General features: G+C 38.3%; 3 protein-coding genes across 30 annotated transcripts in view; all 3 read left to right on the top strand.

Moving 5' to 3' along the window:
• sash1a (SAM and SH3 domain containing 1a) overlaps window positions 1–25,807 on the top strand; it is a 315,826-nt gene extending 290,019 nt beyond the window's left edge. For 9 of the 26 annotated variants that reach the window (XM_068215463.2, XM_073932584.1, XM_073932593.1 and 6 more), the window contains 12 exons: window positions 2,346–2,478; window positions 2,805–3,205; window positions 4,941–5,012; window positions 5,154–5,291; window positions 5,898–6,030; window positions 7,122–7,291; window positions 10,646–10,855; window positions 12,308–12,458; window positions 13,451–13,579; window positions 17,642–18,618; window positions 21,778–21,909; window positions 22,434–25,807. In XM_068215463.2, coding sequence (XP_068071564.1) covers window positions 2,346–2,478; window positions 2,805–3,205; window positions 4,941–5,012; window positions 5,154–5,291; window positions 5,898–6,030; window positions 7,122–7,291; window positions 10,646–10,855; window positions 12,308–12,458; window positions 13,451–13,579; window positions 17,642–18,618; window positions 21,778–21,909; window positions 22,434–22,694 — 2,907 coding nt within the window. In that variant the 3' untranslated portion in view covers window positions 22,695–25,807. Of the gene's footprint in view, window positions 1–1,211; window positions 1,291–2,345; window positions 2,479–2,804; window positions 3,743–4,940; window positions 5,013–5,153; window positions 5,292–5,897; window positions 6,031–7,121; window positions 7,292–10,645; window positions 10,856–12,307; window positions 12,459–13,450; window positions 14,449–17,641; window positions 18,619–21,777; window positions 21,910–22,433 lie in introns of those variants that run through there. The other 17 variants (XM_073932581.1, XM_073932580.1, XM_073932585.1 and 14 more) reach the window with 6 other exon arrangements.
• Window positions 1–27,856, top strand: part of LOC141379311 (uncharacterized) — a 701,133-nt gene that overhangs the window by 644,528 nt on the left and 28,749 nt on the right. The window lies entirely within an intron of this gene.
• The window catches only part of usta (uronyl 2-sulfotransferase a), a 118,858-nt gene continuing 118,164 nt past the window's right edge, over window positions 27,163–27,856 (top strand). For 2 of the 3 annotated variants that reach the window (XM_009294731.4, XM_073932605.1), the window contains exon 1: window positions 27,163–27,581. In XM_009294731.4, the coding sequence (XP_009293006.1) occupies window positions 27,356–27,581 (226 nt within the window). In that variant the 5' untranslated portion in view covers window positions 27,163–27,355. 3 annotated transcript variants of the gene reach the window in all.

Genomic DNA, 27,856 nt, shown 5'->3' with positions numbered 1-27,856 from the left:
TGTCATGTGTAATCATGAGTCTTTATTGTTTCCAGAACTGTATATCGTGCATATTGTTAAGTTCAATTAATTTTTATAGTCTTTTATACAAACAAATATAAAAAAAGAATGTAAAAATTATCTCAATTTAAAAGAGAAAGGGGAATAACTTGCTGATCTTGACCGAACAACTGTTATAACATTGTTAATAATCAATTTATTTTTATTATTATAAAGACTAAATACAGGGATTTATGTATATTTTCAATTTCTTATATCTTGCTTTTTGCTCTGTATTATTTGTTTTAATCTGTAGTAAGTTTGTTTTTAAAACTTTATAATTAATATCATCAGCAATGTTTACTTTTTATTTTACATTTTATTCATGAATTAAAATATTTTATATTTAATTGATGAAGATTTTTGAGGTAAATCTGATTGTGATAAAAACGGTTAAAAGCATTTTATTTTACTGAAAAATGCTAAATCTTTTTTGGGAGAAAATATTTTATTGTGGTAAAACATTTGTTCATGAGATTCTCCCATTGTGCTGTTTTACTCGTTTGCTAAATAAGAGGAAATGAGGCAAAAACCAAAAAAAGTCTTATTCATACAAAGGCTCTGTATTTCTGAGCCCTTGAGGCGTTTTCTGAAACGCACAAACACACTCGCACACATTTCCTCCTGCCTGTCTCTGCCACACATCAGCATGTGCAAATTGAATCTCAGCATCTGAATGAGAAAATGGATCTCTGTAGGATTCTTGGCCCCTGGGTTGATGATCTCCTATTTATAAATGAAAATGGGTCAGTCGTCGTCTGCTTAACGTTTTGACCGACGGGCACAACTCTCTCCGGGAATCCCGCTGATCTGAGCTCAGTTTAACGGTAATCAGAACACTGAGGGCTGGCAGATTCCCCTGTCATGAGATCAGTGTCAGCTGCAGTCAGTAGAGCGACCCATCACAGCTCCGCCAGAGTGAACTGATGTGGGATCAGTGTCAGCAGCTGCTATCACAGAAGAAGTTCTGTATCCCAATATGTGTGGACTGCACCAAGACCAGCCTTTCTTCTCTTTGGCCCACATTCCTTCTCTCCACTGAAGACCATTAAGGATGTCCAGAGGTCATATGGCAGACCTCGCAGTGTTTCCGGACACCCAAACTCACGCCTTGTGCCCCAGTCCCTCCCCTGCCTCCAGATATTTCCAGGGTTTCCTTCAAAAAACTGTTTACAGTTTGTTGATCTCGGTGTGAGATGGTGTTTTTTTAGCATGAGCAGCTAACATCCAACCTAAAGGAAACAACTGCTGGTAGGAACACAGCTGGACACATTTCTATTTCTGTTCTCTCTCTTTCTTTTCTCCTTTGCTCTTGTTTGAAAAGTGATTTTGTTACCTTGATGAAGACTGAATTTGAGAAGCAGAAAACAAGCTTCTATCCATCGAACAACATTTTCTTCATATTGGTGATTATTGAAATGTTTTCTGTTCTGTTTCTCTGAATTGGTTCTCGTTGAGTCATGATTTCTCAACCATCATTATATTTCCACTTTCTTTTTGACTGGTGGCCATTGTGGCTTATGATTAATATTATTTATTGTGAGCCAATGAGATTCTGTGTCTGTGGTTGAGCTTTAGGTTTCCAGTAACAGATCACATTCAGCCTCAATGTCTTGATGAAACGCTTAGGTCTGTGGTGTGCTGGGATGAGCAGATAGATTTGCCATTCATGATACTGGTCAAAACAGCTTAATCTCTTCAGTTGGTCTGTGGTTAGCATAGAATCTATCCTGTTGATCACAACTACATGTCATTATCTTATAACGTGGTGTACTTTTGCTGTGAACAGAATGTTATTTTTAGTGGATTGACTCCTTTAAAAAGTGAAATTTGCAAGTTTGAGAAAGTAAAAAGGATTAAAGAGGCTTTGTCTTTGTGGATTAGAGGTTTCAGTATTATAATCAATCTTTTACTGTGTTAAATGGAAGATCAGGTTATGGTAGATGTTTGTTTAAGAACATGATCCAATCATAAATCATCTCAACGGTAAACCCCTATCTGTGTTATTCATTTAAAATTTGAAGAGGTTTTTTTTTCTACCACAAATGTTCACTCATGTTCATTTGTCATGTAAAAATGCAAGACTTGTGTGTTTCTTGGACTCAACTTCATAACACTTAACTCCATTCTGCAATGTTTTCCTAAGTCATGTCCCTCATGTCAAAAGCATCCTAAACATGTCATTATCTGTACCCATTGAAACCATCATCTTTTGTTTTTGTGTATGTCTACATGTGAATGTTACCCCTTTTTTTCTTCCCAGAAGATGATATAATACTGAAGTAGAGTTTTTTGTTCCTCTTTAGTCTGTGGAGCAGTCAGATGATGAGCAGGAGGACTCTGTGAAATTCAAAAGGCTTCACAAGCTGGTGAACTCCACTCGACGTGTCCGCAAGAAACTCATCAAAGTGGATGATAGCAAGAGACATGGCTCACAAGGTATCTGGAAAAACTATTGTCCATCTGGCATTAATATGTATTTGATTGATAAACTGATGAGTGTTTTATACTGAATTAGGCATCTTTGGGATTTTTAAAAACATTATTAAGTATTATATTTAATACTTTAGTACATAGATTTAAGTATTTTTCTGGAAGGACGCAATAAATACCAAAGTTGAAGGAAAAGATTTCTAATTCAGTTTCTCTTTCAGATAAATCAGTTTTGTACTTTCTGTGCATCAAATACATTTTCTAGTAAAATGTTCTAATGATTTAGAGTTTAAATTTGTCCTGTTTTAGTTTTAATCTTCTTTTTCTTGCAGATTCACTCAGTCTGGATGCAGCTCCCATATGCGACGATATAAATGCACTATATGCAGAAATCCACAAGAAGCCGGCAAAGTGTACAGACTCCTCTTTGTCCTCACTTGCCCAAGAGCAGCTTTCTCTGGACGGGGACACGGACAGCCTGAACACCTCGCCCTCCACCAGCAGCCTTGATGCCTGGAAACCTGCTCACAAATTAGTCAAGGCTCCCAGCACACATCCCCATGGCCTGATCCGGCCAGCACGCAAGAGCAGTGCTGGGTCTGGGCTGGGTGTAGCGGGGGGCAGTGGCTCCTCGTTTTCTGAATTGGACGGTTTGGGAGACGACAATGCTAAAGTCTCCCGCTCGGTTACAGACGGAGAGATGCGGAAGGCCTTGTCATCTCTATCTCATGGGGTAAGTACTGATAGCGTTTACGCTTTTTATGGCCTCACTAGGCCCCGCCCAAAGCCACACCCCCTCCTGGTGTCTTTAGATGACATCAACAACACCAAGCGGCCACCTGTTTCCATGTGGCAGCGAAATAAGCCTGACCCGAACTATGCATACTCTACCAAACACCTGCTTTACCAACGTTCCTGCAACGCTCCGAAAACCGCACCCTCCTCCACCCTACCTGCGTCTCCTCCCACTCGCGAGCTTCCGCTAGCCAAGGAGAAGGGGAAGAGTTGTGGGAGCGGGGTAGTGGGCAGCTGGCTGTTTCCACCAAGGCGTCTCAAAGGAAGGACGGCAGTTAGTGAGCTCAACATCACATATGTGGTGGAACGCAGCCTGTACGGACATTTGAACTGGACTGGGCTGGTCAGGCCAATCACATTGAGCAAAGCGGACAGACGTTGGCTCCTGGAGGATGAAAGAGATGCCAACAGGAAATGGGCATCTAGCATGGACCGCTGCACCAAGCGTGTGCTCTTGCGCATCCAACAAAAGTCTGTGAGTGTGCCGGAAGAGCAGATCTACAGTGCCCCCTGCTGCACTGGAGGAACAGGCTACTGCAAAGCTGCAGAAGAAAAGCACAGTAGGGTACAGTTTAGAGACAGTTATATTTCAAGACAGTCTAATTGTTTAAGTAATGGACTGTGTTATCGTAAAATGTTTTTATCTTCTTGCTGAGTTGATAATTAAAGCTAGAAATCCCTGAGATTGTTAGTTAGCTGTGATCTCAGCTTTTTTCTATAGACTCGCATTACTGCAATATGAAGCCAATATTTCATCATCTCAAAAGCTATAGAAGTGAAATAGAATGCGATAATACAGAGAGTCTTGCCTTTCCTCATACTGAGCTTCTCTCCTTTCATTTCTTGACCTCTTGTCTTGTAATCAGTCATGTGTGTCGGAGCATAATTGAAACTCACAGTCCTTGAGAGACAGTGGAGAGCAGTGAAAGCAGAAACCAGTACTGTAGAGTTCCTTCTGCAGCTTTGTAGAGTCTGCCGTCTGCGGATTCTCACCATCATTCATAGTGAATGTGAACATGACCGTGATCTTCATCAGTGAACTCTTTCATCCATTTTTGGGTTGAATATGCCTCTTTCGGCTTTGGGCATGAATGCTGACATTTTCTGAATTGTTTTTTTTTTTTTTTTTTTTGGATGTGCTATTCTATTTTACTGAGCTTTTTTGTCTTATTTTGAAAATGCATGGTGTTATTCCATGAAACATTCAAGAACTTATAATTTTGTTGACAACGGGACATTTTTGATTCTGCAACTTTTGTGGAACTTTAACCAAACGGCATGAAGTAAAAAGCTAATCTATTTCAATTGAATATATCCCTCGTATTTGAGCATTAAACATTTATATTGCTGTAAAATTAGTTCACATTTTTAATTTTTTTCTGTTTTCCATTATTTATTCAACATAAATTTGAGGGTTTTGTTCAAGGTTTTACAAGAAAGCGTTGGTTTATTTATGTAATGTTAGACAGCAAGATTTAATTTGGTGTTAAATAGGAAATCAGGTCATATCATGAGCTATTTCTTTTGGCAGTTTGTCATTTTAAAAATGTGTGCTTTCCATTATAAAGACAAGCATGAAACGCTGTGACTCTTTGTGAAACATTTTAGATGACTCTCTAGCAATATATTCATTTGAATGTGAATTCATTGTAATTATGTCTCTTTTTCTGCAGAGAACATGTAGCTTTGGAGGATTTGACCTATCTAATCGTTCCCTCCATGTGGTCAACACAGCAGAGCCTAGCGTGAGTACTCTCTCTCTCTCGCTTCCTTTCTGTCTCTGCTCTCACATGCAGCTGCAGTGTTTGTCATCCAATTGTGTTAATCAGTTGGCTCTCAGTGGGCTTAATCACTCTCTTTCTTACTCTGTTTCTTTCTGACTTTAGGAGCAGGAGGCTCTGTACAGGGATGGCGTGAAATCTCCCACCACATCCCGTATCTCTCTAGGAAAGAAAGTCAAGTCTGTCAAAGAGACTATGAGGAAACGCATGTCCAAGAAATATGTCGGGTCTCTCTCTGAACAGGTACACACACACAAACAGATGCTGCTTGCTTTGACTGCTCTGCTTTATGTGCTGTATATCATTCTTTTTCAAAGGTAAGACCCTGCCTTTACTCCAGAGGAAAGTTGCACACGTGTGCCCCACTTTCTGTGTTTCAAACTAGGGTCAAACATCTCTTTATGTAGCCAGGAGCTTGAAAACAAACTCAGTCCAATTTAACACACCCAAGCTCCCTGGCTATGATGGATAAACACACAAGGCCCAGATTCACATGCTGGAGGAAATTTGTGACACTAATAATGTGCCAAAATGCTGTTTCTGTGGAAACATTCACATGATTTATATATTATCTGTTTGTATAGATCTGTGTGTTATGTGTTTATGCAATTACTACTTGATGTGCCAACAGATTAGTTCTTCATGACTTGCTCCATGGACTCGTATATTATGTTGTAGGGCCATCTAGTGGCAATAGTCTGCAAACAACTTATTGCTTTGCTCCACAAAAGAATGATCTCACAGCTGTGATGCAGCTGTTGCCTTAAGCACTTACCTACTGTCAGTTGTTTTACAATTTATCTAATAATAATAATTGTAATACACTTTCTCTCATTTTAATCTGTACAGTCCAGTCCAGATGGGACTCCCAGTTGTCCTCAGTCTCCTCAACCAGACACAGATTCTCTAGAGAAGCCCAAGCTCAAGGCAGGAGGGTCTGTGGAGAGTCTGCGCAGCTCTCTCAGTGGCCAAAGCTCCATGAGTAAGTGTGTGTGTGTGTGTGCGTGTGTGGTCTTTATAGAAACCATGCTATTGCTCATACTTGCTGTCATCTTAACATCGTGCGGAAGTTTAAATACATCTTAAAGGTTTTATTTTTGAAAAATTTGCCCATTTGCAATCATTTAAAGCAGTAGTTCACTTCCAGAATTAAAACTGTCATCATTTACAAAACTTTTTGAAAAATGATATGGATTAGCATAAGAAAAACATACTATGGAAAAGTAAGTGGTGACTTGGAATGTAAGTCAATGGTGTTGTCCAGTCATTCTGTAAGTGCTTTACTACTTTTAGTAAAAGCGCTACATTATGAAAGTGCCATAGAAATAAAGATGAACTGAATTGAAGATCTGTTCACGTGTAGTTTTGTTGAACAAAACACAAAAAACACGAAAAGAATACATCCTGCTTCGTTTAGCAATTATGGTGTCCTTCCTGAGTTCAAAACTTAAGATTTAAAGCAGAAAAAGGTTTTTATGAATGATATTTTACAACAAAACTTACAAAATTTCCAGAACAGTGCCATCTGCTGGCCTAAATAAAATCATTATTTCTCCATGAATGTGATTTTTATTATTTATTTTTTATCATTTGTAATGTTGATAGTTAGTAGCTCATTGGGTAGATTGTATAATTGGGAATATTAGTCAAAATGGCACCAGGAACTCCTTCATGACAAAACTTAAGATCTACTTTTTTAATTCAGTGCCACTTCCTATGCAAACCATTGTGGTCAGAGAGAGGAGTTTGTTTCCAACTTGGATTTAATTTTGCTGAGAATGGAGTCAGTTAGATATCGATGCATCTCTAGATTTCTGCCTTGGTCATGTTGCAGAAGTGAAATCTGCTTGTCTGCTCTGCTCCATAGAGCACAAGAAGTGTGTAATTATAGCATCCAAACTTCTTCAACTAAACTAAACGCCTTTCTTTTTTGTTGAAACAATGTAAAATGTGACCAAGTAATGTAATCAGTGGACTTGAATGGACATGAATAAGGCCACAGATCAGATGTTTTTCTGAGCAGCCTGGTGAAAGAGAGCAGCAATTTAACCTTTGGATCTGGTCTTCTTTCAGGTGGGCAGACGGTGAGCACCACAGACTCATCAGCCAGTAACAGAGAGAGTGTGAGGAGTGAGGATGGTGATGATGAAGAGCCTCCATACAGAGGCCCGTTCTGTGGCAGAGCAAGAGTTCACACTGACTTCACACCCAGTCCATATGATACAGATTCTCTCAAGCTCAAGGTTCTGAACTAAACTAAATCTATGTTTAATACTCATTTAATCTTAGTTTTAATTGTAGACCCTTTCTACCTATAGTGATTAAGAATAAAATTGACTGGCTACTTAGATAATAAACAACCCTTGTGTATTTGTGGAAAAAAGTCGCACATGGATCTATAGAGGACAAAAATGTTGGTGTCAAAAATCATGTAAACATTATATTTTTATATACTTTAACATATATTCTTTTACCAGAATTAGTCCTGATGATCATTGGCAAACATTAATTAACCAAATTAACATAATTAATTAGCCCTTTACATGTTGGTTTGTTAACAATGGCAACTTAAAAAAATGTAAATATCAAATCAATGGTAAGAAATAACATACATCTTGAAGCATTGTTATTTTTGGTCCAGAATCACACAAAAAAATCATACATATACAATTTACATTACATTACATTATACAATCACAGCATATTGATGAAAACAAACTTATATTCATAGGAACACACCTTTGTAATTGTAAAACAAAACAGCAACAAACAACATAAAGGCAATCATTTTATCCAGGGTGCGAATTACAGGGGGTTTAGGGGGGATTGACCCCCCTAATTAACGCTAAATTTCCCCTGAAGGACGTCAAATCAAGGTGTATGGGGGGTTAGCCCTTTAATAGTGAGAAATAGTTCACGCTGATCTGTATTTTAAATTATAATGTTAGTGATTAAAATAACAGATTATATAAATATACATTTGACCACCCCTATAATGGTTAATATCACTGTGAATACAAAATCGCACCAATCGGTCTGTGCGAAAAATGCTAAAACACTTTTTCTTTTTTTTGTTGCCAAAACATGAACATTGCCAAAAAATGAATGACCTTTTGCCTAATCAGAGATGTATAGTAACGAAGTAGAACTACTTCACTACTGTACTTAAGTACTAAAAGGCAGTATCTGTACTTTACTGGAGTATTATTTTTTTCTCCTACTTCCACTTTTACTTAAGTACATATTTTACATGAGTTTAATACTTTTACTCCGATAGATTTTTTATGTGCTGCATCGTTACTCGTTACTAGGGGTGTCAAAATGATCGATATCAGTTCAGTAATAGGTCATACCCGGTTATTACGTGATGACGTCATTTATCTCCTATGCGCGATGTCGCAATACTATAGCTAAGTACGGAGGCGCGAGAGCGAGGCGGCACAGCATACCAGCCGCTAGTGTACTATTAGGGAGAAATGTTGTAAAACTTCACCTCTGCCTATCTCTCGCTCTCTCACTTTGGACATTTGACCCGCTGGCCAGTTTGTAAGGTAACTTTTCCTCTCTTCTTAGCTGTTAAAGCTGTGGATCCAGACATGAGCGTGCCAAGTTTTCTTCACTGTGTCTATTACCTGTGATAATCGCGTATTCTTCCCGCCATGGGTGAACAGCGCTTATATTTCTAAAGCCCTTTCTGTTGAGGACAATAACCAATCATAGCCGTGTAAGACCCGCCTGTCATCGCTCAAAAAGCAGGCGGGATAATATTGACATGAGTTTATTAGCTGTAAATGCTCGTGCTGTCTTCTGTGCATGAGTTTTGTTTGATACATCCAGAAAGAGTGTTTTCTTTGAGCAGGTCAAATTAAGGGCACAGTTCGTATATCTGACTGCTGTATTAAAGGACAAAATTTTATTACAAAAACCCCTTTAACTGTCACACCAAGACAAAAGCAATAGAATTTATTTTTTGATTGCATTTCTTAACTCCAAATGTCGCTAGTTAACACAATCCGTGCATTTTTATTCAACACATCACATTATTTCTAAAATATCAGCCTCTACTAAATGGTTGAGATGTTGGTTTATGGTAAAAGTACCAGAATTAATAAATATACTACAGAAAATATGAACTGTAAGACCAATTTCATTAAAAACATAATAAAAATAAATAAAAAATATTACTAAATCATAGCCATAAGCCATAAAATATTTCAGATTTTCATTTAACACAGTAATATACACATTTTCCTGTTTTTTTTTTTTTTACAGTAAAATCAAAATCAAGTGAATTTGTGAAGCAGGACTTAGTTTGCTTGTTTAGTTTAAAGCTTTTTATTTTAAAGCAATCAAACTTTAAAACTCCCAAAGTGTGAGTGTGTGTGTGTGTGTGTGTGTGTGTGTGTGTGTGTGTGTGTGTGTGTGTGTGTGTGTGTGTGTGTGTGTGTGTGTGTGTGTGTGTGTGTGTGTGTGTGTGTGTGTGAGTGAGAGTGAATAATGCGTAAGAGAAAACAACAGTGTGATTGTACCTGTGTGTGCGTCTGTGTGTGTGTGTGTGTGTGTGTGTGTGTGTGTGCGTGTGTGTGTGTGTGTGTAAGAGAGAGTGTAAAAACAATTGCAACCTATGTAATGTCCCCACAATTCACAAAAATGTGTGTGTGTGTGAGAGAGAGAGAGAGAGAGAGAGAGAGAGAGAGATAGAGAGAGAACTGTGTGTGTGAGAGTGTATGAATGTGTGAGAGTGGGGAGAGAGTGTACATTTAGGTGTGTGCAGGGCAGTGTGTGTGTGTGAGAGAGAGTATGTATGTGAGTGAACATGCTGAATTATCTCATCAGTGAAGGCATTTTTTGGTAAAAGGGCCTGACGATTTGAGCTCTTGTACCATAGAAACTATTTACAGAGAAAAACAGTATCATAAGCCATGTTTCTTTTCGTTCTGCTTAATCAAGTGCCCCAAAAAGATATTTAAAATAAACAAAACAATTAGTGTATTTTGACTGCTTTCTTTAATAACTACATTACACAATACTTGTACTTTTACTTTCAGTACTTGAGTAGTAAATTTTGAAATAAACTACTTGTAATACTTAAGTACAAAAAATGTTGAATACTTTTGTACTTCCACTTAAGTATGGTGCTTAAACAGCACTTCTACTTCTACTCAAGTCAATTTTTGATAAAGCACTTGTACTTTTACTTAAGTATGGGTCTCTAGTACTTTATACATCTCTGTGCCTAATAGACATTTGAGAGAAGTATTGGAGTTCCCAAGAGGAACCTTATGTGTGTGGGTGTCTGTGTAGCTTTTTATTTGATTTTTTTTTTTTTTTTTAAATATGTGTAAGTCTTTTTTGAGAAGGTAAAATTATATAATACATGCTATAAATACCATGCCGTATATTTTGATAAAAGGTGTGCTTTATTGAAATGTCATTATTTCACATTTTTAAATATTCATAAGTTTTAAAAAAAAATCCTTATTATTAACTGTTTTTTTTATATTTGTATTTAAGTTCTCTCTACACTCTATACAGTTTAATTTATTTATTTTTTTAGATTTTCAACTATCTAACAAAATTTCTCTTTTTTTCTGAAGAGAGGAGATGTGATTGACATCATCAGTAAGCCGCCCATGGGCACATGGATGGGTCTGCTCAATAACAAAGTGGGCACGTTTAAGTTCATCTATGTGGATGTTCTGGCAGAAGAAGAGGAGAAGCCCAAACGAGCTGTTCGCAGGAGGAAGAAGGGCCGACCACCCAAACCCAGCTCAGTCGAGGAGCTTCTGGAGAGAATCAACCTGAAGGTGAAACACATACCACAAACAAAGTAGGGCTGCACAATGGGAAAATCATATAGTAAATGTAATATCTATATAAAGCTCACTGGTGCGTTCTTTCTTTTTAAGAATGTTCCAAACAGTTCTTTTGGCCAGGCCTGATGTTTTTGCTATCTCCCTGATGGGTTTGTTTTGTTTTTTCAGCCTAATAATGGCTTGTTTGACTAATAGTGACTGCTCTTTAGATCTCATCTTGAGAGTTGAGAGCAACAGATTCCAAATGCAGATAGCACACTTGAAATGAACTCTGGACCTTTTATCTGCTAATTGTAATTGGGATAATGAGGAAATAACACACGCCTGACCATGAAACAGCTTAGAAGCCAATTGTCCAATTACTTTTGGACCCTTAACAAGTGGGAGGCACAAATGCAAACTGTTGTAATTTCTACAGCGTTCATCTGATTTGGTTGTAAATAGTCTCAAATTAAAGCTGACAGTCTCCATTTCAAATCCATTGTGTTTGTGTATAGAGCCAAAAATGTTAGAATTGTGTCAATGTCTAAATATTTATGGACCTAACTGTATATTAAGTTTTTCCCAAGCATTTTGTGTTACATGCATAGGTTAGTTATCCAAGTTTGACCAGTCAGATGGGTCCATACTCTCTTTATCTTGTTATTGGCAAGACCGGGCCAAAAGGGGAACCAAATGTCTCAGAGTAGGGAGTTGAAAATAAACATTAATGGCAGGAGTAGAAACAAGCATGAAAAAATGACAACAGCGAATAACAATCAGAATATATGCTAAGTATTTCATTCAATCATAATGTTTTAAAACTGAAATGTTTTGCATTTAACCTGATGTGATTGTTAAATGAAATAAGAAAAAGTACAATAATAATAATCGTCCTTCTTTAAGGAAATGTTATATCGCAAGCAATGCCCTAAGATTCAAACTTGAGTCAGTGTATCTGTAATCATCTGAATGTGCGTCTCATCTTTAATCTCTACTGTCTGAATGTAAGAGCAGGGCGGAGAGTGATGAGAAAATGAAAAAGCGTCTGCTAGTGTGAAAAGATGGTGAGCTCCTGTTAAAGCGCACATTAACTATGAGAATGTGGGAAGAGGTCATTTCCCCATGCCAGTTAAAATTTTTATTTAAACACAAGAGACATACACACCCTTCAGACCTCCCACAGTCTCCTGCATTATTCCATCACATGACAGAGCTTATGGTTACACACAATGGACACACATTTTGAAGCCCTGTTGTGTTGTTTTAGTGTGTTAATGAACTATAATGATAGTTGGTTGGTTGTCAGAAAAGAGTCTGAAATCTGGAAACATTCCCATGCATAAATCGTGCCCTGGATGAGCTGCCAGGGTGGAGTGGGCTGCTTTTAGTTGTAAGGGTCCTTCATGGTGCTCTCTGTTCTATGGTGTGTGTAACCTGTGAATACATGTGTGTGTGTTTTAGGAGCACATGCCAACGTTTCTGTTTAACGGGTATGAAGATCTGGACACGTTTAAGTTACTAGAGGAAGAAGATCTGGATGAGCTCAACATCAAAGACCCACAACACCGAGCCGTACTGATGACAGCTGTTGAACTGCTTCAGGATTATGACAGTGAGTACACAAAGGGAAAAAAAAGAAACAGTTGAAGTCAAAATGATGTGACCTCCTGTGAAATTGTCATTCTTTTTCATATACTTCCCAAGTGCAGTTTATAAGACATTTTATCAGTATTTCCTAAAATATTTTTTCACAAACCACTGTTATCCAATAACATACCTAATTACATCTTAAATTGCACTTCAGACTGTATACTATTATCTTGCAAATTAACTAGTCAATTATTATGTATACTGTCATCTTTATATTTAATATTTAATACTTGATATTTATTTATTTATAAAAATCTATAATACTAGAATATTTTGGAATGATAAGAAGACATCGCTTAATTTTTAGTAGCCATTACTTTAAACCTGAGTGTCACATGGCCCTTTAGAGCTAATAGAATTATTATACTTATTTATTTACTCCCAGGGCTATTTATATCAAAGTTAATATTTAGCCGCACTCTATTGGTATTTCGTAACATCTAGATTTATGAGGCGAGTTTTTAGCACAATGCTCAACCCCCAACCTGGAGGACCAGGAAATGCCAACAGAAATTGAGACGCAGAAATGCCAACTGACCCAGCCGGGGCTCGAACCACCAACCCTCTTGCTATGAGGCAACAGCAATACCCACTGCGCTGTTGTGTCGCCCAATTTATTCATTTGGATCAATAATTTTTGATCGAAACAAATACAGGTTTTGTCTTTTAAACTATTATCTGTCCATACATATTACGTAGAAATATTATTCACTCACTTTCTTTTCGGCTTATCCAGCATATGTTTTACACCGCATTAGCCCTTTCAGCTGCAACCCATCACTGGGAAACACCCATACACTTTCGTTTACACACATAAATAAAAATGAATAATTTAGCTTACCCAATTCACCTATGGGGGAACCGGAACATGTGCATCATTTAGCAATGGCTGAAAATCAGTTCTAATAGCAAGTGTGTGCATTTCCTAATCTTGAATTTGTATGTGTGTTGTAGGCAGCAGTGATCCAGAGCGCAGCGGTCTCTCTGGCTCTCAGGAGAAGCTCCTCTGTGAGGGCCATGGCCTCATGGCTGACTCTCCACGGGACTCTGGTTGCTACGAAAGCAATGAAAACCTAGAGAATGGTAACCAGGCTCTTGTCTAGCCTCTCCATATCAACTGCATCTACCATGCCCAGCCTAGTGTAGCAACGCCATGACACCATCCTAACAGCCAATGAGAGCCTGTCATCACATCTGGATTTAACCCAATCCTATTTGTCTGTCTGTCAGTCACATCTGCTTCTCTATTCCAGAGGTGCTCTGCCATCATTCCTCTCTTTTAACGCTCTTATCCAGCTTCTGCTTTCTTCCATTCTGGTAGAGATTGCTATCACTTGCTATTGCTAATTAGTGAAGGTGCATTCACTGAAATCTAAAGAGAGACAGAAACGCTCACAAGGAAGATTTTGAGAATGTTCTACATGGCAAAACCACATTACAGACTGTATTTAAAGTCTCTCTTCCTCCCATTTCAAGAAGTATCACTCCATATTTGTGTGTGGTGTTTGTTGTGGTCATATTGCACAAGTTCTTATGTGCCTAAAACGAAAAAAAAAAAACTTTATAAATACAAGATATAGTAGATGAATAGCAGCTGCACACAAGGGGAGGGTGGGATTTTTGTAGATTGTGTAAAAGTCGGAGCCGAGTCTATTTTTAGAAGATTTTATCTAAGAGAAGATGACTGCATGTCATTCTGTTATTTCTAAAGAAGTTCAGTGTTTGTTTTCGCTATTTTCTTGTCTTTTTAACCTCCTGCTGGTATCTTATAACACTGGCTGATCCCTTTCTTGTGTGTGTCAGTGTATGAGTCTGTGTGTGCGTGAACGCGTGTGCGCACGTGTGTGTGTGTGTGTGTGTGTGTGTGTGAGTAAAGTATGACTGTTTAGAACGAATCAAAAAATATGTGCAATCTGCCAATGTGGAAAATAAACCCATTCTGTGATCTCTTGCATTCTTGTCTGCTTGCTTTTTTCATCTCTTACTTTTTTCACCTCTAGATAGTATTTTATTTGAGCTGATCACTTTTCCATTCATTTCTTTTTTTTATTTTAGATCTTTTATATTTAATCTTGCACTAAAAAGACATTATTTACTTAAAAAAATGAATAAACCCATTTCCTTAAAAAGGGACAAGTTGATAATTGTTTTAGAAGTGAGTAAACATGCTGTAACTAATTATGATTGTTTATAATTATATGCATATTTTATTAAATTAGTCATTTTAAGGCAATGGGGTTACTCAATTTTTTAAAGTCGTCTTTTACTCTTTGCTGTTCTTTCACCATCAGTGTATTTGAAATTCCTTGATTCTACTTAAGTATGATTGATATCCAAGGAAAAATGTTTTAAATAAGTTTAAATTGTTTTAAATGTTCATCTTCAGTTTCTTCTCGCATCGTTTCTCAACATGCCATAATCATTGGAACATTTATATCAGATCCTTAAGGACTCAATTGTCATTTTATTTATGAACTTTATTCAATTGTTGTGCCTCTAAGCCTTAAGGCTGATTTATACTTCTGCGTCAACGCATGCGTATGCTACGGCGCAGCCTACGCATGGACGTAAAGCCCTCACCGTGGCCGTCTGTGACGTTGACGCGCACCTCTCAAAAAATTTAGCTACACGTTGCAAGGATGCGTAGCACAAGCTCTCTGATTGGTCGACTTGGTAGTGCTGACGAGTGTGGGCTGAGGTGAGAGCCGCGTGAGCCCGATACTGCAAGTGTAGTAGAAGTGTGAGCTCTGGATAGAGACTGTTTTGTGTTTACCTTTTGATTAAAGTTGTTGAACATCCGCCGATTCCAGCCTCAAAATGTAGCGAAGATACTCAACACAGAGGAACATAACATAACCTACTGCCAGCTAGTGTTTCCGAAGTGTTATTGCAGAGCAACAGAAACGGCAAACAGAAGTATAAATGCACAGCTAGGCGCATTGCATGCACTGTGGGTCACGCCGATCACTTGACACAGAAATATAAACCAGGCTTTGAAGGGTCATGAAACCTCTAGTTAGAAAAAGTCAGGAACGTGGGTGAGTCCAGCTTTGTTTAGGTGAGAGTGTTGAGTGGTGAAAGAGGAAACGGTTTGCGTGAAAAAGGGAGTTTCAGTTTGACCATGCGCTGATTTTTAACAGAAGCAAAACAAGACATGTGAGAAAGACAGTGACTATGCTTACATGGACAACAGTGATCATATTATTTGCCAAATTTTAAATTTGTCAACTTTAAATGTAGTTTGGCACTTTTTACTTTAATTCAGGAACATTTTATGCATGCCCCTGTGACAAACAAGATATTGGATGAGAGGAATTGCTGGAAGAGTGTAGTTTTATTGAAATGATAGACACCGCACTACATATGGGAGAAAAAAACCTTTGTTGCAGCAATATTATAAACGCAATACTGATGACCCATGTCTCCAAACAACAATTCTTCTTCTTCTTCCACTTGTTTTAATTATGGTTGGCAACGTCTCTCTGCTGTCTAAACACTATAACAGGTAAAACTCTTCCAAGCTATCATGCACATAAATGAAGTTGCACCTTATACACAATAAAGCGCGCTGATTCGTTCGCTGAAAAGTCTTTCTCATTAATTAATAATGAAAACTCAAAGACGTCACACTGAGACCGGCAGTCTCTACGCTGGATTTTACACAAGTATCTAATCGCAGTGACATAGCGTCTGAATTTCATTTAAAACCGGAAGAATGAATTTGCGTAAAATAATGCAAACACAACAAATTTTCACCTTTTTGTGAAATATATGTGTCCTAATAGTGTTTTTAGCAGTGTGGGACACATATATGACTGTCAACATCTTAAAAAGTGTGTTTTGGTGTTTCGTGACCCTTTAAATAGATTCTATAGAACCTTAACTAAACTCTTTACTCTGAGTATATTGGTTATTTAAAGAAAAGAGTTGGCAGAACATGATGCAAATTTCAAAATAAATATTATGTTGACTAGTGGTTTTCTTCATTTTAACACTCCTAGTTAACACTCACCCTGCCTTTAACTTTAACTGCCTAAAACTAACCCTTAGTAATCCCTAACAATTCAGTTATACATAATTCAACAAATGAACTTTGTCTCTGGGTACTGGTAACAAATGTGGCCACAATTCTGTTGTATATACATTTATACTTTCTCATAACTTGTGCTATTAATACATTGTTGCATGTTAAAAGCTAAATTTGGCACAAAAATATGTCTATCATCAAATCACTCTCAGATTCCAAACTTATATACTACAACCTTATGTACTATATTTAGTTTTAGCTTGTCGCTAAAGCACACTGGTATTCTTTTAATACGCTATGTCTTACTAGTTTCTCATATGTGCTCAATTCAGATACAATTCAATTTGACATATTTACTATGCATACATTGCTAGTTTTGTTGTGAAAAAAATATATTGTTAAGAAATAGTTTGCTTGTAAACTTTCCAGAAAATTAGCTTCTGCTCTGAAATGATATTACTTCTCAAATTGAAAGCTTGAGCAGAATATGGTTAAGCTCTAAACAATGTGCTAAATTTAAACCTTTTATTCTCTTCAATATTTCTTTTTAGTTAGAAATCTATTCATATAGGTAAAAATATCCACTCTTTAAGGGTAAGATATCTCTGATGATAATGTCTTGTGACGAGCTGTTGAACACCATGTACAATTTTTGCATGTTAATTTCTGACTGATCTAATTAGTCTAATTAACAATGAGACAAAATGCTCGGTAACACTTTATTTTGATGGTCCATTTGAGTATTAGTAGACTGTCTGCTTTATATCTGTTGATACTGCTCCTTCAACAGACATTTAAACTGACTATAAGAAACTTTGCTAGGATATGTCAACTTACACTAAACCCAACCTAACAGTCTACTTATAATCTAATGAGAATTTGTTGGCATATAGTAACTTAATTTCAACCAACTTACCATCAAAATAAAATATAACCAAATTCTTTGCTTTCATCACATTATTTCAGACTGCAGTAGTTTGTTTTCACATGTTTCTGCTCATACATTTAGGACAGTTATTTTTAGGAATTAAAAATATTTGAGGTATCATCCAAAGCCTTTAATAGAGAAAGTATATGTGATTGATAAATTTATGTGAAAGCACAATTCTCTGTTTTAGGTAAGAGCCGAAAGGCATCGCGCCACAGCCGTGGTTCATCAGGGTTTGACTGTGGGGATGTAAAGTCTCCAGATTATCCCACTCTTCCCATGACTCGCTCCACTGAAGCTCTTCAACAGCAGGCCAAGAAGGAGCGCAAGTTCTCGAAGACCTTTCTGCCCCGACCCATGAAGGGCTTCAATCTGCGAAACCTCGGCCTCAAGAAAGGCTCCGCAGCAGCTCAAACCTCCCGGATTTCGCTCAGCAGAAGCTGTGAGGAGTTGGACAGCCCCCAGGAGACCCCTGACTCTTGGAAGCGCTCTCATTCTCTGGGGGATATCCACTGGGAACAGGCCTTCGATCAGAGGAAGGACCAGCAGGGCAGTGAGGATAGAGGCAGGCTGGAGAGCAGCACAAAAGAAATGAAAGCAGATCTTGTAGACTCCAAACAGGATGAGAAGACCAATATGGCTAAAAGGCAGACTGGCTCCTTGCAGAGGCCTGCAGTTCCCACACAGCTTCCTGTGAGTCCGGTCAGTTCATTGCCTGCTTCTCAGAGCTTATTCCGTCAACCTGTCTCTGCTCCGACAAGCCCAGCTCCAAGGACTCACCCTAAAAAGCCACCCATCCCACCTCCAGTGCCTGCTAAAAAGTCCAAAGAACGTTTGCCGAATGGTCTGCGACACCCTCCGCTGGTGCTGTCCGGTTCAGTGCCAAACACTCCAACCCTACCCCCAAAGCCTATATATTCTCCGACCACCCCCTCTCCCTCTGAGGGTACCCCATCAACCCCAGCATCACCAGGTGAATCTGCAGCACCTCTGAGCCCACCGTGGCTGTCTGACCTGCCTGAATCAGCATGTCCTCAAATCCATGGAGCTAAAATCGCTCTCAGCAGGAAGATCTCCCATGCCAAGATGCTTGACCTAGAGACTCTGCTGGAGGACAGGATGCACTCGGAAGGGATCGACCTCAAAGAGGAGCCTTACTCTGATAAAGTAAGTCTTTGTTTCACTTTGAATAAGTATTAATGAAGGCTGTTGCCATCACAATTGTAGGATGGGTCAGAATCAGAAGTGGCCACACAAGCAGAGGTCTTCAGATATGGCCCTGAAAAGCCAGAGTTCTGCATAGTTTTGCTTCAAGATCATCAAGGTCTGAGTGAAACAGACAGATGAGTTTTTATTAAGGATGAATCAAAATTCTGCAGTTCTGTGACTTACCAGGGCCAAACCTGCCCACCTCTGGTTTAAAGTCTTTGATCAGCTTGCGCATGTGTCAACAGAAGTGTGTTTGCGTTCCATGTGGGTTGGTAGTTGTTGTGTAAAGGACTAACATTTCATGATTTAAAATAAGGCAGTATATATATTGATGTTTATGTTTATGCTGGACCTGTAATCTTCAGTTTTTAAAGTGTATTTACAGTAATGGTGCTATATTTTGTAATGGTACTGTATACATATAGCAGAGGTGCCCAAACTTTTTTGTATAAAGGGCCAAAAACCAAATATCATTGAGAGCCCTGGGCTGAAAGTGAATATAACTATTTTACATTAAAGTTGCCATGGGTAATTTCCTAATTTATTAGAAAACATTCCTTTAAATCATATTAACTAATGTAGTATGACATTTAAAATGATTACTTATTGCACTAAAAGCATAAACAATCGCATTAATAACACTGTGGAGTTCAATGCTGAATACACCAATCAACCAGAATCTGCTTTTGCCACCCCCATCATTCTTCCTCTCTTCTCAGATGGGATGGTGGACCAAATCAAAGGTTACCATGGGCCAACTTTGGCCCATAGGCCCCAGTTTGGGCATCTCTGGTACTGTATATAGTATGAGGATATGAGATGACTTATATCATGATATGGGATTTGTGTCATATCACCCAGCCCTAACTAAATTAGCACTTAAAAAATGAATGGTTAAAGGAGCAGACAGTTGTCCCCACCCTCTTACCAGTAAGGGGCAGTCTCCCCAACCCACACACACAACTACTACCAGCTGGGCCAGTAAAGACTCTTTAGAGATTTGATGTATCATCTCATGGATTTCTTATGCAAGTGACAGCAAGTTTTCATGAACTGCGTCATATGGTAAAAATGATGTGGAAAATGGCAGCACAGGAACAGTTATAAAAAGATCAGCAGACTAAACAGAAGCACAATGATTACCAGTAGGGGGCTTGACTTAGTCATGCCACTGTCCTTGGAAATTCACGACCGGTTTATATTTTCCTTCCATTTACTGCTGGAACCTTATTTCGAAGTGTCAAAAGAAATGGAAAGAAACATGCATTTTAATCAATGCTCATCCAAACACTATTTCCACTCTTTAACTTGTAAGACATAACTGTAGTACCTGTAGCAGGTCTTTCCTACAGTCTCTGAACAATTAATCGTCCTTTTATTTAATTTTCTGTTTTTAAATCTCTAAATGCATGGCTACGCACAGACAAAACTGTCACATATTGGATTGGAAAGCACAATGCAGTACATTAAAAGCAGAGATTTTAGCATCCACGGAGCATATATCCATCTCACGTTCTTGGTATGTAAATATCTACAGTACAATAAACAAAGACCAAGTCTGATTCCAATTCACTTCTTTGAGTTTACTGTACACAAGAAGGTGAATAAGAGGTGAAAAATATCCCCTCTTTAAAATGAAAACACTAGAGCAGCTTGTGGTTTCAAACCACACCGACTGCCTGGAGTTTTACTGCTTTTTATTGGCAGCCAATCCAATTATGCCTAGACCCACAGCCTATCGGATGTATCCCGAATTGGGCACAAAAAATGGATTGAATGTATTTGAGCACATTTAATCTCTCAGTTAACAAGCTGTTGTGTATAATTTAAAGTATATACATTCTCGTCTTGCAGCTTGCCAGAGGAGCACAAACAATGTGCTGTGTTTAGATTGTTAATTGTTTCACAAAGATGTCAGACTATTGCTCTACAATGCTAAAAGTGCTTGCTTCGCAAAACTAAAAGTCATGTAGTCTAATTTGGAAAAGCAAGATGGCCATTTGGCATGCTAACAAACGCTTGCTGAGGATGATTAAACTGCATCTCGGTTGCGCCTCACAGGGTGATGTTAGCATTAGAGCACTAAATCTCAAATTAAACAAACAATTTAGCCGTGCTTGCCTCGTAATGCTCTAATTGCCACATAAAGTTAGCTTGTTTGTGAGTCAGCCTTGGTTTCCAAGTGTGCTCGGTCTCCACCAAGCGTAAAATCAATTAAAGAGCCACATGAAGTAAACTTTATGATCTGATAATTTCTGTTGTTATTCAGAGTCCACAGTCTGAGACCAATTGAGCATTAGCTAAGCGTTAATCATGGCTTAGCTTAAAACAGTCCAGCGTTAGAACATTCTCCTCATATTTTTTATATTTTGATGACCGGATTTCTGTCTCTCTTAAGGACTACTGTACGCTTTCTAGAGGTGTTCTCCATTTGAGAGGTGGAGAACGTTGCTAGTGCTGGAATATAATAAAAATATAATATAATATAATAATAATAATAATAAAATATAATAAAATAAAAAAGGTCAGGAGAGGTTTTTTCTTCAATGTCAAAAATTAAAACAATTTATTGGATACAACTGAATAATTTGATTCACAGAATTCTGTTATTCTCAATGCAATGCAGAAGTTACATTAAGGAGGTGCGCAACAATCTTCTTTTCCAGACTTCTTCAACTTTTATAGGCAGCTGATATTAACAGGTGGAGTTTAATGAAATTTGTCATTTGTCAGTCATTGTTCAGTCCTCCATTGGCCGCACCTTAGACATACTTCCACTTTTACCACGAATTCTCTGCACAACAAAAAAAGCATACAACTTTCTGTGCTCTGTGTTCAGTTTTAACACCTCTCTTCAGACATTAAGTTTCTGCAGAACTGAATTTAATTTTGGACCTGCATCTATCTACTTCTGCAAAAATGCTAATTAGTATGCACAGCACTCACACACAACAGTAGAAGTTTAGTTAATATATGACCCTTACATGACCAATACAAATAATTGTTTGATTAAAAGAACAAGAGACAAAAATAATAATAAAAAAAAGATTTCTATTTTCCAACACTAGATTTTTTTCCTGGCTAATCTTTCTCTATTTCTCTCTCTGTGTTTCTCAGCATGGCCGGTGTGGTATTCCTCAGCTCTTAGTTCAGAGGTACTCAGAGGACTTCCAGCAGCCAGCGAAGGACGTGGCGTCCAGTCTTGATCAAATCAGAGTTAAACAACTCCGCAAGGAGCACCGCATGGCTGTGAGTTATAGATTCATTCATTCATTCATTTTCTTTTCGGCTTAGTCCTTTTATTAATCTGGGGTCGCCACAGCAGAATGAATCCCCAACTAATCCAGCACATGTTTTACGCAGCAGATGCCCATCCAGCTGCAACCCATCAGTCGGAAATATCTATACACTCATTCACACACACACACACACACACACACACACACACACACACACACACACACACACACACACACACACACACACACACTCACACACTCACTACAGACAATTTTGCTTACCCAATTCACCTGTACCGCATGTATTTGGACTGTGGGGGAAACCAGAGCACCCGGAGAAAACCCACGTGAATACAGGGAGAACATGCAAATTCCACACAGAAATGCCAACTGACCCAGCCAAGGCTCGAACCAGTGACCTTGCTGTGAGGCGATCATGCTACCCACTACGCCACCGTGACGCCTGAGTTACAGATTGATTGGTGATACTCAACTGCATCAGCATTGACCATTGTGTGTTTAATTTTCCCACAGATTCCCTCAGGAGGTTTGACTGACATGTGTCGGAAGCCAGTGTCTCTGGTTCATGTGAGCTCTGTCTCTGATTGGCTCGTGTCCATCGGAATGCCTATGTATTCTGCACCTCTACTGGCTGCTGGCTTTGACACGTTGAGTCGTGTGTCGTCTTTAAATGAGGCGCAAGCGAGGGACGCGGGCCTGAAGGAGGAACATCACATACGGATTCTTCTCAGTGAAGCTCAACTCGTCTCAGCCGCCAGCTCAGGACAGTCATAATATGGATACGAGCGCTTATAAACTTGAAGAAACAGATCAAAGTGCCAGACCTCGATGACTGCCAAATTTTTTCCACACCTCTCTGTTTTTTGGCATTTTTGGAAATCTGGCTTCCAAGGACTGTTACTGTGGGCCTATCAATAGATAGTTTTGGCCTGAAAGGACCGTCTGTCGAAAGAAAGCACATCTTTTTCTCTGGAGATTTTATGCTTTTGTATGAATTTAAAGACCGTACCCCTCTCTTGCTTTTTCAGAAAGTGAGAGTTTTGTTTAGAAAAAAAAAAGTTTTAGTGCTTTATGAAGCACATCAAGAGCAAGTCATCTGGCCAAAGCAATGTCGTTTCATGCAGGTTTTGTTGATATAAACTTTTTTTTCTCTCAAAGCTTAAGAGTATGTATATGAAAAGATCGAGTCAAATTCCCCAAAAAACACGGTTGCCATATTGGGGATATTCAGAGCAATGCACATTATTTTGATTTTAGGCCAATAGTTGGTCAAGGGATTTGTGTTTGTGTTTGAACAAGCATTCGTCATGGTTACTCCTTATATTCCGCCTAATATGATCCTGTATATTCACAGCACATTTAGCCTTCCCAGTCTTCTAATCACACAATATTCAACATATCAGCGTTTGTTACTGTATCAATTTTTGTTGCCTGTTATCTTGAAAGTTATACTCATGCATATTGTGTACCTCTTATCATATTCATCTCTGATGCAGATAATGCATCACACAGCTGTAATATTCTTGCTGGAGTGTACATTTTTGTTGTTTTGTTTTGTTTTATTCGCCCCAGATTGCCTTGCACTTTGACTGGGGTGTTGATGACATTCTAAATCTTGAAAAAAAGAAGAAAAAAAAGGCCTCGAGCTCTTGAAAGCACACAGTCTTAGCCTTAAAATACAAGTCAATCAAATCTGATAATGACTAACTTAGACGAGTGTGTGGCTTCAGTCGTGATTCAAAACTGTTTCAAATTTGGATGCAGTGTTTATTTGTTAGATTTTTAAAAAATGAAAGTCACATTACCACATAATTGTTTTTGTATGTGAGAAGTAATGATGATTTAAGTCCACGAGTAATTCTTCCACTAGGTCAAACTTTTTTTTTTTGTTATTTAATACATTGATGTGTGTGTTTCAGGGAGACTATTGTGTTATGCGGTAACTGAGGATGGATATAACACAAGTTTTCACACATCTGGTGTTCGGTAGAGGAGATTCTCTCATCAAACACAGTCAGCATCTAGCAGACTCATTTCTAAATGAATACTACAACGTTCGCTGAAGTCTGTTAGTGATGTCATTTAGGCATTAGTATGATGTGGTCACAGATTTAGGACATCACTTTAAATTAAGCACAATGAAGCAAGATTGTTTTTGATTGAGTCAAAAAAAACATATACACTACCTGACAAAAGCCTTGTCATCCATCTCAGTTGAAAGAGCAACAAATAATACAGAGATTTCCGATCATCACAAATACTGCAGAAGACCCGCATCGACTCAAGATTCTCACAGAAATCAGTCAAGTTTGGTGAATGAAAAATCATGGTTTGAGGGTTACATTCATCATGGGGGCATGTGAGAGATCTGCAGAGTGGACGGCAACATTAACAGCCTGATATGTCAAGACATTTGTGCTGGCCATTATATTACAATGCACAGGAGAGGGCGAATTCTTCAGCAGGATAGCGCTCCTTCTCATACTTAAGCCTCCACATCAAGGTTTTCTAAAAGCAAAGAAGGTCAAGATGCTCCAGGATTGGCCAGCCCTGTCACCAGATATGAACATTTTTGAGCATGTCTGGGGTAAGTTGGAGTAGGCATTGAAGATCAAAGAATCTGAATGATCTCTGTGAGTCCTGCAAGAACACTTTCTTTACCGTTCCACATGACTTTATTAATAGTTTGAGTCATTGCAGAGATGTATGGATGCAATCGTCCAAGCTCATATATAGGAGTCATACACTATATTATTTCCTGTTCCATTGCATCATGACTTTATATTCTATACTGTACATTATTTCTGTTAAGTGACAAGACTTTTATCTAAGCAGAGTCAGACTGTCCTAATTAAATAATTAAAAATCAAAACATGATCATATCTTTATTTTGGTAAAATAAGAGTAATTTAGAGGCATTTGCCTTTCATATAAGCCACTACTGATACCAAATGGTCAACTGGAAGACAAATTATTTTATGTTGTCCTAATACTTGGATTGGCGACAAGACTTTTGTCAGGTAGTGTAGATGCTCCTAAAAATCTTCTAGTTTTCCAATGACAGAAAGACACTCGTCATGCTTCCCCAAGGCCTTGCGATTTTTATCAAGTGCTGTCTTTTTGAATGCTCGCTTTAGAATTGTATTTCTCCCCATGCCATTTAGTCTTTTGTATCCAACGCAGCACAATTTATAGACTGTAACTCTGGAGATTTTGAATAGCAGTAGAGAATCGATGGATTCTTTTATATCAGAACGGATGCCTTCAAAACTGCTTGAGTGCTTTGATAACAATGAGGCTTTTATGTATTTAAAATTGAAAATATATTTCATGATGTTACTGTAAAAATGCACTTTATTAAAGAATGAACGTTTTTTAACTCCATTGTGGAGAAAATGAGATTACAAATTGACACATTTACAGTTTTCTTTTGTTTTCAGGTGAAATGTGGATGGTTGAAGCGGGCTGTTTAAATATCGAATCTCTGTTTAAAACTATAATCACGTCTTAATTAATTACAGAACTAGTCATGTCCAGTTAATTATTTCCATTTAAATGACATCAAACCGGGTCTTAATTACATATATGAAATGATTAACTGAGGTTGCACATTCTTTATATGTAATTGATATTTAAATAACTTATTTTTTATTTTGCTTTTGCATCAAATGTAATTATTAGCTGTACTATACATCATTGAGCAATACTCTCACCTGTAGTTAGCTGTAGTGACATGCTCCAGTGACCATTGTAAAATATATGTATAAAAATGATTTTATCTGGTTCCAGTTCGCTAATGATTGTCTATAAAGTTTTGCTCGTGTATTTACAAACAAAAAATGTCTTAAAATATTTGTCCATTTGAGGTGAAATAAAGAAAAATATCCTACATTTGCTGTTTTCCATTCTTCGCTATTCACTTGATATTATAATATTCCTATTGTCTAATCAAAAATCTTAATGAGTCCAGACTTTATTTGCAGAACTTTTTGACTCCAGACGTGTTCGTTTTCTTCAAATGTTAAACTTCATCTTTATCAAAATGATAAAAACGGCATGGATAGCTAGATAGATGGGTGGATGGATGGATAGACAGACACAGATTGATGGATGGATGGATAAAAAGGGAATTCATGCTTTAAATAGGAGTGCATTTAAGTAACAGTGCATATTTGAGCCTCCTAATTTGAGAACATGTAAACTTTTTAATGTTTTTTTCTTATCAGTCTATGATAAAATAATAACAAAGATCACAAGAAACCACACAGCCGGCGGAAACAATTGCATTCATTCAATTATTCATTCATTCATTCATTTACCTTCAGCTGAGTCCCTTTATTCATCAGGGGTTGCCATAGCGGAATGAACCGCCAAAACACTAGCAAACACTGCTAAAAGCGAAAAAGGAGGCATATTATTTGAGCACTTTTTGCCTTCAAATTTGGCAATGAGCAGGCATGATTATATCACTAGAGGGTTAAATAAAGTCAACCCACTTGATTTTGAATGCCTCTATAATAATAAAAGATATTGTGTTGCACTATAAAAGAAAGCATTGTGAAGCAGGCTGCTTTTATCATTCTGACACTTACTCCAACAGCAGAAAGAGTCAGATTTAGTTTAGCTTGTTTCTATTGTCTAAAACTGCTCAGTCATGAACTTTGCTCTTGGCTGAATTTATATTTAATTAAAATGTTTCTATCTTTGCTGTTATCCTTCTTGCCCTCCCTGACCTGAAACTTTCTACCAAAAACAAAGCACTGCTTTGCACTTAAGTCTGCTTCAGTCATTTTAAGACAGAGACAGACAGACAGACAGACAGACAGACAGACAGACAGACAGACAGACAGACAGACAGACAGACCGATATAGATATCAGAATTGTGCAAACAGAAGGATTTTTACAGTACATATGATTAATAGATATGATAAATAGTATAAACGTAAATAGTTATTGCACATAGTTTTCATTAAAGACTGGGGCCTATTTTATTACAATTTCTGTATTAGCTAAAATAATACGAGATTTTGCAGCAGAAAGTGTGTGTTTTGTAGTTTTCCTTCAGCTACTCTTATCAGTGCTGATTCACAGGCGATTTCCCGCGTCTTCCGCCTGGTGGAGCTGAACGGCACACGGCAGCGCGTGAGCTTGAGTCCATCCTCCGGTTGAACTTTTTCCTCCACATTTGGTAATCTGACACCGACACTAACCCCAAAAAGCAGAGGATGGATTCCCAACTTCATTCGCAAAAATAGCTCAGCAAGAGCAGACGAGAAAACACGACCGAGGGGAAGGCGAAACTCTGAACGGCTTCGTTCACGCGCATCGATCCGTGAAGGGGCTTTTGGTTGGTGTTTAAATGTTGACCGAAAAGTTTTTATCTGAAGAGGCGGATGGGTGACGACCATTCTCTGCGCTTCCATGTGAGGAGACGATGAAGAATTACAGCAGCAGCTCCCGTCTAAACAATCACAGCGCGAGTCACGGCACAGATCGTAACAGCAGGAGAGGATTCTGGTTGTCGGCTCTCGGGCTTCGCTTCTCCCTGCGTGATTATGCTTTCTGCATGGCCACACTGCTGCTCTTCTGCCTCGGCTCGCTCTTTTACCAGCTGAACGGAGGACCCCCTAAAGTTCTGCTGGAGATCAGGCAGTATCTCGGTAAGACTTCCCTCTTCCTCTCGCTTTCTCCTGTTCGGACACTTGTAGCGGAATCCGAGTGTCCAACATTTCCGCTGTGCATCGCCGAGGCAGACGCTGGTCAGAGAACCTCAGGTTTCTTTCTGCGCGTTTATCTTGCGTAGGCTAGACGTGTTTGGACAGGTTTCTGCGTCCTCACCTTTACGCAAACGTGTGTGTGGTGGAGTCATTGAGGTTTTGGTTGTTTGGCTTTTAGGGTTTGACATTAGGAAAGTTTATTTGACAGAGAGAGAGAG

Source organism: Danio rerio, chromosome 20, assembly GCF_049306965.1.
Source record: "Danio rerio strain Tuebingen ecotype United States chromosome 20, GRCz12tu, whole genome shotgun sequence".
NCBI classification, from domain to species: domain Eukaryota; kingdom Metazoa; phylum Chordata; class Actinopteri; order Cypriniformes; family Danionidae; genus Danio; species Danio rerio.
Note: the sequence above shows the minus strand (reverse complement) of the source record. Positions and strands in the feature narration are given on the sequence as shown.